This window comes from Ammospiza caudacuta, chromosome 1 (genome assembly GCF_027887145.1).
Source record: "Ammospiza caudacuta isolate bAmmCau1 chromosome 1, bAmmCau1.pri, whole genome shotgun sequence".
Lineage (NCBI taxonomy): Eukaryota > Metazoa > Chordata > Aves > Passeriformes > Passerellidae > Ammospiza > Ammospiza caudacuta.
This window is the reverse complement of record NC_080593.1, coordinates 52,258,172-52,271,923: the sequence shown is the minus strand read 5'-3', so window position 1 is coordinate 52,271,923 and position 13,752 is coordinate 52,258,172. Positions and strand designations below refer to the sequence as shown.

Sequence of the window (13,752 nt, the reverse complement as noted above, 5' to 3'; positions counted from 1 at the left end):
GATGAGACAATGATGAGAAAAAGACAATAATGAGAACTTTTCCCAAATGCGCAGCTCTATCCACACCCTACAAAGCTGGTGTCAGAAAAGACAGAATCCAAAAGACCTGCTCTTCCTGGAGTCATGTAAACACTAGGTATAGGACAGAGCTGGTGCCAAATGTCATTGAGATATTGCAAGTGTTAAAGGAGATCAGTGAGAAGGTTTTCTCCACCTGTGGCACACAGAAGGACTCCAGGAATGGGAGCAGGTGGTGGTGGGGTGTGTGTGTAGCCAGGGAGCCTTGCACAGAATAGAAGCAATAGTAGACTTTCTACCCTGAAACGCACACTTCTCCACCAATGCTTTGAGGTAACCAAAGCTGCATTTACCAAATTTCCTCCCAGGATCAGAGTTTTAGCTTGGCATAGGCAACCTATCAGCAGGATCAAGGGAGTCACCATTGCTAGATATCCTTTAAAAAACAACATCTTGTAAACTTCAAATTTTCAGAGAAAAGTGCAGAGAGAAACAAAGCTACAGATGGCTCACTACCCTGAGGACCCAGGTGGAGAAGCAAAACTTGAAGGTGCACAGGGGCTGATAAATTAACCTCTGTATTGCCTGTGTGTTCGTAGAGGTTAGATCTGATGGATGCCCTGAGGTTGTCTGTCACCTTCCAAGGCTATGACTCCCAAGCCTGGCTAGGACATGACTGGAGCTGGGGATAGCCAGAAGATGGTTTTGAAAACAGTACTAGCTGTGGATGGCAGGGTAGCAATTCCACCTAAGGTTTGGGATTAAGGAATGGAAAAAAAAAACATTCTCTACTCCATGGACAGTTTCAAGGACTTTAGTGAGATATTTAATGAAAGTGCTAAGATCACAAGCAGCTTCAAGAAAGCTCAAGAGTTTAAGGACAGACAAGTAAAGACTATCTTGCTAAAAAACTTGTAGAGGTAATTAAGAACCACACAACACTGAAGAACCTCTGCATTCTTTGAGACATTCAAGGTGTGGCAGAGAATGTGACACCATCACAGACAGTACTGTAAATGATTTAACAAAGGGTGTCTAATAAGAAAAAAATGCAGATACTCTCTGCTTGACAACTAGTAGTAAGGTAGGCCAAAGCCTGTTAAACTGCAGACAAGAGGCTGAGCCAGGATCTAACACCCAGGAATAACATGGAGTCCTGGGAGCTCTCAGAAAAGAAACTAAAAATGGTCCAAGAAAATAAGAGGAACTGAGGCAGAAGCACATTCTTCTCTGTTTCAGCTGCATGCTGGGTGAGTGCAATTTCAGAATTAAAGGACTGGCCTCGTTATTGCAGCCAACAAAGACTACCTGGCTCAGTGCTCGTATACAGGTAGCCCTATAGTGCAGTGATGTTGCAGAATTAGGGATGTTTAAGATTCATTTCACAGAAAAGACAGGAGTTATGTATGAAACTTTTAATCTTATACTCTTTCAGTCTAAAAGTCAGGCCTGCCAAAATCATATTACAATTTTTCAATGTCTTAACAATTGCAAGACTGGAACAAGCTGGTATTTGCCATTTATTTCCAGAGTACATTGCTAGTCACAGGAAATCTGCAAGTGACTCCCAACTGTCATTCTTTATCCTCTCCTGTAAGAGAGGACATGGAGCCTAAGAAAGCTACAGGAGAGCCCAAATTGCTCAAGTCCTCTCAAGTTCTCTATTCAAATCTCGTTCATCTAGAACAGCTTCACTGGATTATTAATGCTATAGTCCATATCTACTGGCCCTCTCATATTGCAACCCCTGAGAACTAAGGCATTCACTGCTCTAGGGTAAAAGAACAGAAAAAGTAATCTTGGATGTTTTCTGAAATATATTTTGCAAGTATGTTAAAAATCAGAAGTTTTATTAGCATCACCTCTCCCAATCCATGACAAACTACAGACCACCAGTAAGATTAGCACTGAAAAGCTGCTGATGCAATAAAAGACCATAACTTATGTAATTGAAGCTGTGTATTTTAAAGGCCAAAGGCATCAATAACGCTGAACTGACAATAACAAAGATTTGTCAGCTTTTAAAAGCCTTAAATCTGTGTGGTAGACAAGCCATAGATTTTTCAGCATTTAATATAATTTTAAACAGCTTAATGATTAACAGACAATTGATTACAACATGTTCAGTGGCCAGTATGTTTTACAGGTTCATGCCTATAAGCTATTTGTAGGAATCTAAATACCAGTTTACCTGGACTGAGGCCCCAAAGGAATAACAAGAACCTCTGCAATGTACAGGTCAGACCCTGTAGATACCACAGTCAAAGCTGGAATACTACCCACGAGGCCCCCTTATCTTGCACCCAGGGTAGAACAGGATCCATACTTCTTCCAAATGAGCTACCTAAATAACCAGAGGAGATAGGCTGATACAGATAAATCACACTTTTGTCCCTTGATTCAAAGGATGTTTAGTTTTGCAATTTAATTGCCCAAGGGGCTTAATGCAGAAGTGCATCAAGAAGCAGCAGAAAACAAAAAACAAAAAACCAAAAAAGTTCCTGTACTTTGACAATCTAGCCAGTCCATCACTGCTTTACCTTGCATTTTCTGACTCCTCAGCTCATCCTTCCCTTTAGTTCAGATCCTTCACACCACCTTGCCACGTTTTTCCCCCACTACTGACATTATGTACCACACCTGAATATTCCCTGGCTGCATCACTGCAGGGATGACACCTCCTTATCCCCCTCCTACAGGCAGGATGTACTAAACAAGGTTTTTTTCCCTAAGCACATGAATTCTAAGAAGATAACTAAGGGTAGTTAAGGACAGACTATTCTTTTATAGTGAAAATCAGGCTTAGGATTGAGTGAGGACTAAGTCCTAAAGGAATGGTTGCAGAAAGGAGGGTTAACAGCGATTGAAAGACAGACCAAGCAGCGTGATGCTGCAAGGACGTTTATTGACAAAACACACAGATATTTGTACTGTTTTAGCCTCTGCATAACAATTTCCAATTGTTCTGTCCACGTGTGATTTAGTACATAGCAGACCATAATGTACACTTTCTCTTTTGCACAATTACCTACCACAGCAAGCTGTTCTGTTCTTTGGGAGGGGGACAGAGTTTCTGCAGTTCCTTCTTTATGTATCTTTCTCAGTTTCTGCAGCTCTTTCTCACCGCTATTTCTCACAGCTCTTGTTGTACAGTGTCCAGCAATTTCAAGCATACTGTTCATGTCATTTAACTCATTCTGCTCTGCAACAGAGGGTCATTAGTGAGTTGGGATTGAGCAGTTAAGAGCCTGCTCTGCTTGTGCCTGGCATGGGTAAAAGTGTATAGAAACTACTTATAGGCTCCTTAGCCAAGAGAAACCAGAAGCCAGATGATGTTTATAAGCAACACTGCTGCATAATGTACAATTACTATTTTACAATGTTAGGTTCCTACAGGTTTATTTTTATGCAAGAAGAGTGAAATATTAAATCCAAAAGAACTTCAAAGATGAGGACAAAAATGCCTTTTTCATGGCTTGACTCAGCATTAGGTTCTAATTAGGATTACAGCTCTTAGAGGCCCAGAGCAGGCATCTTTACTCCAGCTGCATAAATTCAGGATAATGAAACTATATTATTTATATTTATGAAAGACATATCATATAAAGTTCTCTGTCAGGAAAAGTGCTGTGACTACTGCTGTCGACTTGAAAACTGTAATATTACAAATGTCAGTACCAAACAGCTGGCAGGTGCTTTACAAATGAATTTATAATGGTAACCCAGATATCATTCAGATTATGTACCATGAATTTGCTAGAAGATAAACAATTCAATAAATAGCATTACCAGGATAGCAGTGTGTCCACACATTGAGACAGATGCAAAGTTCAAATCTGCAGATATCATTTGGGGAAGACTATTTAATACTTGACTAATTTAGCGAACAATTTGAAAAAGGTGCTAATTAAAATGCGCCTGGAGCTGTCAGCTGCTGCCAAAATTGCAGAGATGGTCCATTGAAATGTTTCCACTTTGTTATTAAGCCAAGCATTTGGACTGGTTCAGGCAAACAGACACCAACTTACCATGATGTTAGCAGAACTCACTTTTGAAACTTCCTGTATCTGATAATTGCAACATTTTGGACAGTTCTGCAATATTAAGTCCGTGATTAAATGGAAGTGACACCTGGGTAAAAAAGCTAGCAGAAAGTGCTAGATCTTCAGGTATTTATTTTTTAAACCAGCACCACCTTGCAAGATTCTATCTTTTCAGCAATAATGAAAGTAATTGATTTTTATCTTACTAGGAGAGGAAGTGAGAGAAATTAGATTTACAAACACTTCATTGCCTTTTGCAGCAGTTACTGATAGGACTCAGGAACACTGGCAAGTTTGTGTTGAAAAACTGCTGGATACATTTGTGCCACTTGAACAGGTGATTCCCCAAATCCTTTTCACTAATGCAGAGTTGGACCAGTACTAGTGAGATAGAGAAGCAGAATAATCGACAGAATCTTACTATTCCTTCTGCAGGAACAAAACATCTTACTGAGAATGCTGTAGATTCAGACAATAGCCAGGAAGGCCTGCAGCTCCTTCATGCTGTGAAAAGCAGCTTTGTCTTGTGAGCAGCTTTGCATGTGAGGAAGATCATGCACTCAACCGGTGACCAAGCAAAACTGCTTCTCTAGTGACCACCCCTTTCAGTTCTCAAATCACCTTTAAATCTGAACTGTCTGCAGTTCAGAGACACTGACTCACTGAACAGCAGGACCTACCAAGGTTCTTCAGCAAGACTGGAATATAAGTTTCCATTTAAGAACACAGAGAGCAAAGATTTGTGAGGGCAGAAAGGAGGAAAGGGGAAGCATTTAAAAATATCTTCAAAGGAGTAGTGAAAAGTACATAAAAAAAAGAAAAGAAACTTTGCAATTCTAGCTTTTTGAAGTTCAGGAATGATTCCCATCCCTGTAAAACCTTCCACTACCCAAACTCCTCTGGATTTTTTTACACTCAAGTTATTGCATATTTAGAGTGTGTTTCCAAGGCACCCTTTGAGAAAGCACATGCCGCCAGCGTGCCTGAAGCACATGGCTCCTGTACAAAACAGTGACATGTCTGCCTCTATATAGATCAACTGGGGAAAAAAAAGAAGTTAAAAAAACTAGGGCCAAGAAATTATTTTGCCTTTCAGTTGTAGGAAAGTTTTTTCCTGCCTGTCCAGCTCCATCCTTTCAGCTACTCAATTTTCCCTACCCCTCAAATGGTTCTCACCCTTATGAAGCAGTGTCTCTAACTTCTCTCAAATTTTTAGAGTTTTACAGCAGGAAAAAGCTGAAGAAACACCTTTTTAACCAGAAAAAGAGCAATCTGGCCCACACTCCTAGCCAGCTGGGATCCTGGACCTCAGTGGGCAGAACATGTAATGAAACAGCTTTTGTACCAAATACATATAATGATAGTGGAACTGGGGTCCAGCTCAGCCAACCCCAATCATGGGTCATGATCCTGTTACATGGAATGGAACAGATATCCTCAGCCACTAATGGAGTAGAAGGTGTGTTGAAACATCACAGAAGGGAAAGGTTTAGTTTACTCCATGTCCCAAAAAGGAGCATGGGCCATACCTCACGAACTAAGTGCAGATTTGCCAAAACAAATTAAAACAAGACTTTATCATGAAAAATCATCTTAAGGTTAAAGTATTTCCAATTTTAATTTTCCTCCCCTTTCTTTTTTAATCTGAAGTGCTAATTAGTATTTCCACAACCACTACTAGCATTTTTTTAAAGAAGGATTCACTGATTTATTTGTTAATATACACAAAAATCTTCATGTGGAAATTACAAAGTAAGGGCCAAGGCCTGTATCATCAGCTGCTATTTATTAGAGCAAGACAAACCAAACCTTTACAAGCACTGCATCAGAGAAACTAGTAAGCATTTGATTTTTCTTTATCTCTCTGACCTGAACAGCTGATGGAGGAATTATTATTCCTCTGTTAACTTCCCTGTATTTCTTTTGCTAGATAAAAACCTTCAGACATTTTTTTAGCCTGAAGTACCATTTAGCAATGTCATTTTAGTGTAGTGCCCTTGTTTCTCTCCTATTTTGTCTGTCATTATACAGTCACAAATCATTATACAGTCACAAATCTCCCAAGTGCTCTCTTTCAAATAAAATGGAACACAGGCTTTTTTTAAAAAGGTCATCTTTAAAATTATATACAATAAATTCAACACCAGGAAAAATCTATTTTAACAGCACTTCTCCCTCATCCCACATTTCATCTCCATTGAATATTAAGCAGCACAAATCAAAAGATGGGGCTTGTTGTGTGCTTCAGACTAGAGACATTCCCTTTCACAACCACAGCATTGAAGTGTGATGTAGTGGCATTTCTGTAATTATCGAGGCTAAACCCCAAGACATGGACCACAAGCCCTCCATCATTTTCTCCTGACCTCCAAATCTGAGCTATCATTTTCTTCTTAACATTAATTTCCCATTTATGTTCTTCCCCTGCATCTGTACAGATACTTAAGAGGGAAATAATCTTTCTTCCTATCATAAATCATGCAGATGAGCTTATCAAGTCCAAACAGAGTCTCTGGATTGTTTAGGGGAATGAAAAGCTAAAATTAATTTTTAAATGTCAGAAGCACATAGATATTCCAATGGCTTTTCAAGATATAAATTAATCAAACACATTTATGATCATGTAGAATTAAAAAAATAAAAGGTCCCATATATCTTTGCAATTTCTGAAGACTGATTTTTATAGTTATTTAGTTATCCAACAACACTGACTGTCAAGCAATGGAGCATTAGCATGACTTCAGTCAATGGGTCTGCTGCCTCTGAAAATCTGAGAAGGCAGCTCCCTGCAGCACTGTTCAACAAGGATGTCCCTTAACCTTTCCCACAACATTATCTTGCTTTCTCCTCTCATTCCTCCTTCTCTACATTATTCCCTTGTTTGGGCTGTAAATCTCTGCTGTTGTGTGGTCTTTTTTCTCTGCTGCTTTCTGACCCAGAGCAAGCTCAGATGCCCACTGGCTGCAGTGACCAACCTTCCTTGCATACATGAGTCCACAGACGGCCACCTTCCCTGTTTTCTTAGTCTTTTTCTTTGCTTTTTCTGTCTCTCTGGAAAACCATTTGCCCCTTAAATTCCTAAAGGAAAGTCAGATTGTCCCCAAATGCTACTCCTGCTCAGATAGTCCATCCCTCCCAAAAATCTCCCTGGGGAGGAAGCCAATGTTTTGTCTTGCCTCCTATAGTTCAAATGCCTTGTGGCAGGCTTAAGAGATCCTGGGCACAGCACTGGCTGTGCCTCCTGCCCACCCGCTCATCCCTCTGGCTCTTCCTACACAGGAGGGGCTCAGTTCCTGCTGTCCATCACGGGATGGCTTGGGATGGGAAGGAGATAGCTCAGCAAGACTTCATATCTTAAATACCACTTTTTGTGCAGCCACAGGAAACCTGCCAAGACCACTGCAAGTGCTTTCTTCTAGCACATGGGGAGTAATCCTTCAAACAAGAGAACCAGACTGGCAGGTCTCTCCACTCTGGGATGCAGAGAGTGGAGTGCTGCCCCTGCCATCGAGCTGCTGCTGCTGCTGAGGCCAGGCAGCACCAGCCTCATGGGAACCTGAGCGGGACCTGCCTGGGTCTGGAGCAGAGTCAGGATAGGGAAAATGGGGTTGTGCCCCACAGGGGAACAGAGAGGCTCAGAGACCTGTTCAGACAGAGCTACTGCTCTGTCCTTCCTACAACCACTTGGGGATCACACATGTGCCAACCCAGACAGAGGCTGAGCTGCCTCTCATACTGAAGTCTGTATTTTCTCCTCTCAGCTGATCCCAAAATTATGTTTGCTGCAGCTTCTGGCTCCTGGCATCCCACCATATTCTGCAGGCTGCAGTGGGATCTGTGCTGTGGCAGGATGGCAGCATGGAATGGGAAAGGCTAAAGAGGAGGCTGATCACACTGTCCAAGTGTCCAGATCCAGAGGGATGGATGTTATACAACAGCCTAATGTGCCAGTAGTTAAAAGCAGATATTTATCTTGCATGTCCTCAAAAGGACAAGAACAAACTACAAACTAAAATGTGCAAGTATGCAAAGTGAAAATGTCATCAAAAGAAGTCTCTCATCCTTGGAGCACACAGAAGATGAAAACCTCCCCCCTCTCCCCACAGTGTGGCTCCAGTTTATGCAATATTCAGAAGCAAATCAGCCCTAGCACATACTGCATAGGATAACAATGGTCTTTTTACTGTTGAGGGAATGGTTATGTACTGCTTAGATGTTGCCATAAAAGCAGACTTGAAACACTGCCATAAAAATTCACCTGTGCAAGCACACCACTTTCTTCCCCGACCTTGCGAGAACCATAAAGAAGTAGAAACAAAACACCCCAGTAGCAGTCTAGCTTTCAATGAAAAAAAATTACACATGCTGAGGAGATGTAAACCTTTTTTTATCTTCTGTAAGTGCAAATGGCTCTTTGTAAATATATTTAGAACAGTAACATAGTTGCCATGAGGACTGAGTCTAAGTAACCATGTATTAGTTCAAGGGCATTAAAAACCCCATAAATGCTGGAAAATCCTATGAGGAGAACAGCCAATGCTTTCTGTGCACAAATCAGGACTCTGCCTCTCTCCTAAGCTGCTGAAGTCCAAACTTGCAAGCTGGCAGGCAAAGACAAGAGCTTATCATGGCAGAGTGAAGGAAGCTGAGACAGGACAATGGACACCTTCTACCCCACTCTAGAGAATCCATAGCACAAACTTATGAGAAAGCCACATTGTTAAGACAGGCAAGATATGCCATGTTTCTCCAGAACATTTCTCCACAGGAAAAACAAAATAGAGCATTTTGGGGGAACAAAGCTTTATTTCAGTAAATGCTTTTTAAAATAAAAATCGAATCCAACCAGAAATCTGTGTCATAAAATGCTTCATACATGTCTTCTTTTTTTCAGGTTAAATATTTTTCCAGTCAATGCCTTTTGGCTACATCCACAGTGAAGATGGCTCACAGCAGGGCTCCTCATGTAGCACAGCTGGAAATGTGTTGATGAAGTCTCTGGTTGTGATACTGAAGGGAAAAAACCCAAATAAGACAAAGCCCACCAAAATGCCTCTACATATGGAATCTCATTCAAAGGTTCAGCAATCTACTCTGTCCCATCACACATCATACACTATGGCTATCAGGCCCTTTGCTGCTTTCCTTAGGGATCTTCCTCTCCTCTTCCTTCCATCCTGGCAGACTGCAAACTGGCATCAAAAACAAGAGCCAAGTTATACACAAATCTGCTGTGGGAGGCCTCACTGACACTCAAATCTTTCTGTGCTGGTGTGCCAATGGAAGAGATCCAGCAGAATTTGGCCACCAAAATTACGGCCCCATCTGAGAAACAGTGCTGCAGGAATTTTCATTCAAAACAAAATCCAATCCAAAGGCAGACTTTTGGAGAAAACCTGTAGAGGATCTCAAGCCAATAACCCTCCAATGCCACCTAGAGCGCTCATCTCTGAAGGAGGTAATACTGAGGGACCTGCCCTGTGGCCAGAGGCAAAAAATCCATGGAATGACCAACATTTCCCGACTGTGATGTGATGGTACTTTACCTGTAGTGAAGGCTGTCAGCAAAAATTTAAGCCCAGAAAATATTTTGTGCCCACTGAGATGCAACAGGGAGTTGAGATCAGCAAAGCATTTGCTAGACTGGCTGCAGAGGCCCCACAGTCTGATGAATAATTAATAAACTTTGGAGACTTAATATAAACTCAAAGGTGGAGTCAACTAGGAACAGAGCTCTAGAGAAAAATCAATAACATCAAAAGCAAAGTAAGGATAAAAACAGTACATCCATTTTGTCTTTGTTCTTCCTTTACCTGTTACAAGCTGAAGCAGGAGGGAAGAGCTCCCTTCAGGCAGCGACAGCATCTTTTCCCCCTCATGCAAGGAATTTTTGTCCTACGGTACACCCGTGGAGCTGAAATGTATGGAGCCTTCCCACCTCTGGGCACTGCACACTTCTCTACACAAGAAAAATCCCGTATTTTCAAAGGTGATGAACTCCCTTAGTTCACAATGGCTCCAGCATTCCTGAAAACCAAGTTTTATGCTGGTGGGGGGTTTTGGTTAGTTGTGGGTTTTTTTTTTTTTGGGAGTATTTTTTGATGTTTTTTAGCCAAATTTTCACCGAAAAGCATTCGTTACAGGCTTATCCAGAGAATCAATTAGGTTGGAAAAGACCTCTGAGATAATGATCATGACACTATTCCATGGCACGGAGTGCCACGTCCAGTCCTTAATGAAAGACCTCCAGGGACAGCGACTCCACCAGTTCCCTGCACAGCCTTCCAATATCTAATCACCCTTTCTAGGAGGAAATCCCTCCTAATGTCCAACCTAAATCTCCCGTGGCACAGCTTGAGAACACGTCCTCTCATCCTTGTCCCTGGGAAAATAGTGGCACCTTTCCCGTTAATTTCCCGCTAGGACACCTCGGGATCCCGAGGCTCCAAGGGCAGGGGAAGCAGACGCGCTGCCAGAAGCCGCAGAGGCACTGCGGGGGCGGATCGGCCCTCACGGCTGTGCCCGCCCCGCCGGCGAGGCAGGAGGAGCGCCAGGCCCCGGAAACCGGAAAGGAGGAAAAAAACCCAAGTGAAACCCCGCCCCCAAACCCCTTCAATTTCCACCCAAAACCCGCCCCGCCCGCCGCCGTGACGTCACGCGCTCCGCCGCTCAGTGCGACGTGTCCCTCGGCCCGCGGTGAGGGCGGCTCGGGGGCCTGGGGGTCCCCCGGGTGTTCCCCGGCCCTAGGAGACGGGGATCGGGGATCGGGGCTGGGCAGCGGGGATTGGGATGGGGCCAGGGATGGGAGATTGTCGGGACTGCGGCAGGCAGGGGGATCTCGGCCGCAGCGAGGGGGAAGGGGGTCGCTGGGACGCGAGAGGGGCCGGCATCACACCGGGAGCCTTCTGCCAGGCTCTGCCAGCTCCTGCCAGGGGGTCCGTATGGATTAGTGGGAGCAAATCCCGCCGGTGGTGTGCTGTGTGCGGGGGCAATGCCGGCACACGCCTGTTGTGAGGATAAGGCTCGGGCACAGCGCTCTCTGTCCGTGCTCACCAGCCCCCAGCAGCTTTTGGCGTGGGTGTCCCCTCAAACCGGCGACTTTTGTCTATTTACGCCTTTGGTGGTGTTCTCAGAAACACGGTGTAGGGCGTGAGCTGAAAGCTCAACTGTGATGGGGCTGTTTTCCTCTTCTGGGCTGAAAGGCACAGTTTTCCATATTTTTTTTCTTTTGCAGTCAGAAATAGGCCCTCGTGTTTATTTAGTGAAACAGTGTCTTCATTTCCTGCAAAGTGGAAGTATCTTAGGTTGGAATGTGACACTTTAGGTTATCTTAAGCCTTTAACAAACTTTGTAGGTAACTGCTACTAATGCAATTAAAAAAATCTGGTTTTCAGTATGTATGTGGAGCCATCAATGCTAAATGTGTGTGTCTTTGCAGGCAGTCATGGATCAGGTAATGCAATTTGTGGAACCCAGCCGTCAGTTTGTGAAAGATTCCATACGACTTGTTAAGAGATGCACCAAGCCTGACAGGAAAGGTAAAGCACACAATAAACTAGAACACAGTCCTTATTTTGTCTTGTGTCTTAGCACATGTCTTTCCATGTGTCACTTCTGTTGATTTGTTTGCTGTGGATGTTTCTCAGCTGCCAGTATGAGATTTAAACTTGAGCTGTAGTTGTCTAAATGTGAATGTGTTTAAGGGTCTGGGTATAATAAACACACATATGTAGGTGTGTGAGTGGTACTAAAATTCACTTTAGGAGTGAGGTTAAGTAGCTGAAATTCAGTGCTCCACAGTTGCCAGTCATTTCCTGATTGGGACAGGAACAATTTTGTCACTGGGATTAGGGAAGAGGAGGTTTTGGACTAGAGAGGCCCTGGGGAGAAGCTATAACTAAAACCAGAATGCAGCTGGTCCTCTGAAAGTTACAGTGCTTTATTCACATGCTCAGAGTGAACAAGTCTGGGACTTAAGTTTGCTATTGAGATCCATAAGGAACTTCATTCCTTGTCAGACTGGCAGGTTTCTGAGGGGCTGTTGACCTTCTTTGTCAACTTCATCGTTGCTGTCCTAAAGTAATTGAAAATATCCCAAGTATTCGATTTTTGTGGGGTGTTACAGTGCTTTCCTCCTGTGACAGGCATAAATACAGATTTTCTATTTTTGATGCTGTGTTAAAGATTATTTTCAGGGCTTGTAGGGATGTAAAGGAAATGTGATGGGATAAATGTTCTATGCATTGTCATTGTGGGTATTTTTTGTGATCAGCCATTCTTTGTGGAAATCTGCATCTTCTCATTGAAAATCTCACCTGTTTTCTAAAAAAGTGGGTTTGTTTCTCAGCATCTGTGCAGACTTTGAAGTGTTTCATTATTAACATAGTTCTGTAAAGAGAGATCTCTCCTTTGGTCTCTGCAGTGCACATATGTATGCCATACATGAGACATCCTAACAAATTTTTTTTCTTGTTATTTTGCAGAGTTCCAGAAGATTGCTATGGCAACAGCAATAGGCTTTGCAATAATGGGATTTATTGGTTTCTTTGTCAAATTGATCCATATCCCAATCAACAATATAATTGTGTAAGTGAATATGGCCTTCAGTTTCACTACATTTTTACCTGTTCAGTTTTAAACAGAGGACATCAGTGAGCCCTATAAAACCCATGTTGTTTTAGTGTCTGTGCATTTAGTGTAATATGACAAGTATTACTTGATTTAAAGGACTTTATGAGCAATGTTAATGAACTTTATCTTAATTCAGCATGCTGCAAAGTATTAGAACCATAGTTCTCAAGGTTTTCTCTGAGTATTCTGCTTCAAAACGGAATGTTAGATATTTTGATCTCCAGTTCCTCAGTGTATGTTTGCCCACAGAACAATTACCCTATTTGGATCTTAAATGCTCTTACTGTTTCCAGTTCATAGTCTGGGTATCCAAAGTAAATGGATGGATGGTAAGGTAAAGAAAACTGAGAGGGTATGCTGTCGGATGACAGGGCACAGAAAAAGGTTGGCCTTGTTTCATTTACTGACTGTTAGATATGTTTGAAACATAGTTTTATGTCTAACTGCATCCTGTAAAATGCCTTTTGGAATGAATATTACATCATGAAGAATTTGAACTTCAGGTTGATTGGCCCCATGGTAGTGACATACTAACAGTACCATATTCTCCAGAGCTAATGTAATCCCCTCTCCAGCACTGGAAGAGGTTAAAGACCATTCTGTGTCCATAATATGTGACTCCCTTATACCTGTAAGAGTGGTCATCTAGGCAAGGAGTGTTTGAAAATGGGAAATAAGCTGTAATGTTTGTCCTAACAGGGCAGTGGTGGGAGGATAAAGTAAGATTTTAGGTGGGATCACTTGATCACAGTTCATTAGTTGAAACCGATTACTTTGTTCTCTCAACAGAGGTGGCTGAATATTCATCATGCAGAAGACAGTTGTGACACCTGCTGCAGTGATTTCACAGCTTTAATTTGTTTGATATTAAACAAGCTCAGTTTGCGTTTTCAAACGTTCTTGTCGTCTTTTACTTTTTTAAAGTGTATGTGGTCATACCTGTCTGCAGGCTTGCTTTTTTTTTTTTTTCTGTAATAGTAGTTGTGTGCTTTACTTGTTTTGTTACTTCTTTTAACCATGGTAGAATCATTCAGGTGGGAAGGAGGCTTGGAAGATCTCT

The 13,752-nt window shown here is 42.4% G+C and overlaps 1 protein-coding gene across 3 annotated transcripts; it reads left to right on the top strand.

The window, feature by feature from the left end:
• The first annotated feature begins 10,698 nt into the window (after positions 1–10,698).
• On the top strand, positions 10,699–13,587 carry SEC61G (SEC61 translocon subunit gamma). 3 transcript variants are annotated; one of them, XM_058816167.1, is made up of 4 exons: positions 10,699–10,757; positions 11,500–11,599; positions 12,545–12,647; positions 13,482–13,587. In XM_058816167.1, exons 2-4 carry the CDS (start codon positions 11,506–11,508, stop codon positions 13,489–13,491), a joined length of 207 nt encoding a protein of 68 aa, XP_058672150.1. In that variant the 5' UTR covers positions 10,699–10,757; positions 11,500–11,505; the 3' UTR covers positions 13,492–13,587. The 3 variants fall into 3 exon arrangements, with proteins under 3 accessions (XP_058672150.1, XP_058672159.1, XP_058672142.1); XM_058816176.1 differs by having other exon boundaries at positions 10,720–10,757; positions 11,504–11,599; XM_058816159.1 differs by lacking the exon at positions 10,699–10,757 and having other exon boundaries at positions 11,482–11,599.
• The last annotated feature ends 165 nt before the right edge of the window (positions 13,588–13,752 follow it).

What these genes read in the sequence shown, in the direction of transcription:
- SEC61G (XM_058816159.1), top strand. Translation starts at nt 11,482, where the DNA reads ATGTGTGTGTCTTTGCAGGCAGTCATGGATCAGGTAATGCAATTTGTG. An exon ending in CACCAAGCCTGACAGGAAAG is followed by an intron (nt 11,600 to 12,544) that starts GTAAAGCACACA and finishes GTTATTTTGCAG; the next exon opens with AGTTCCAGAAGATTGCTATG.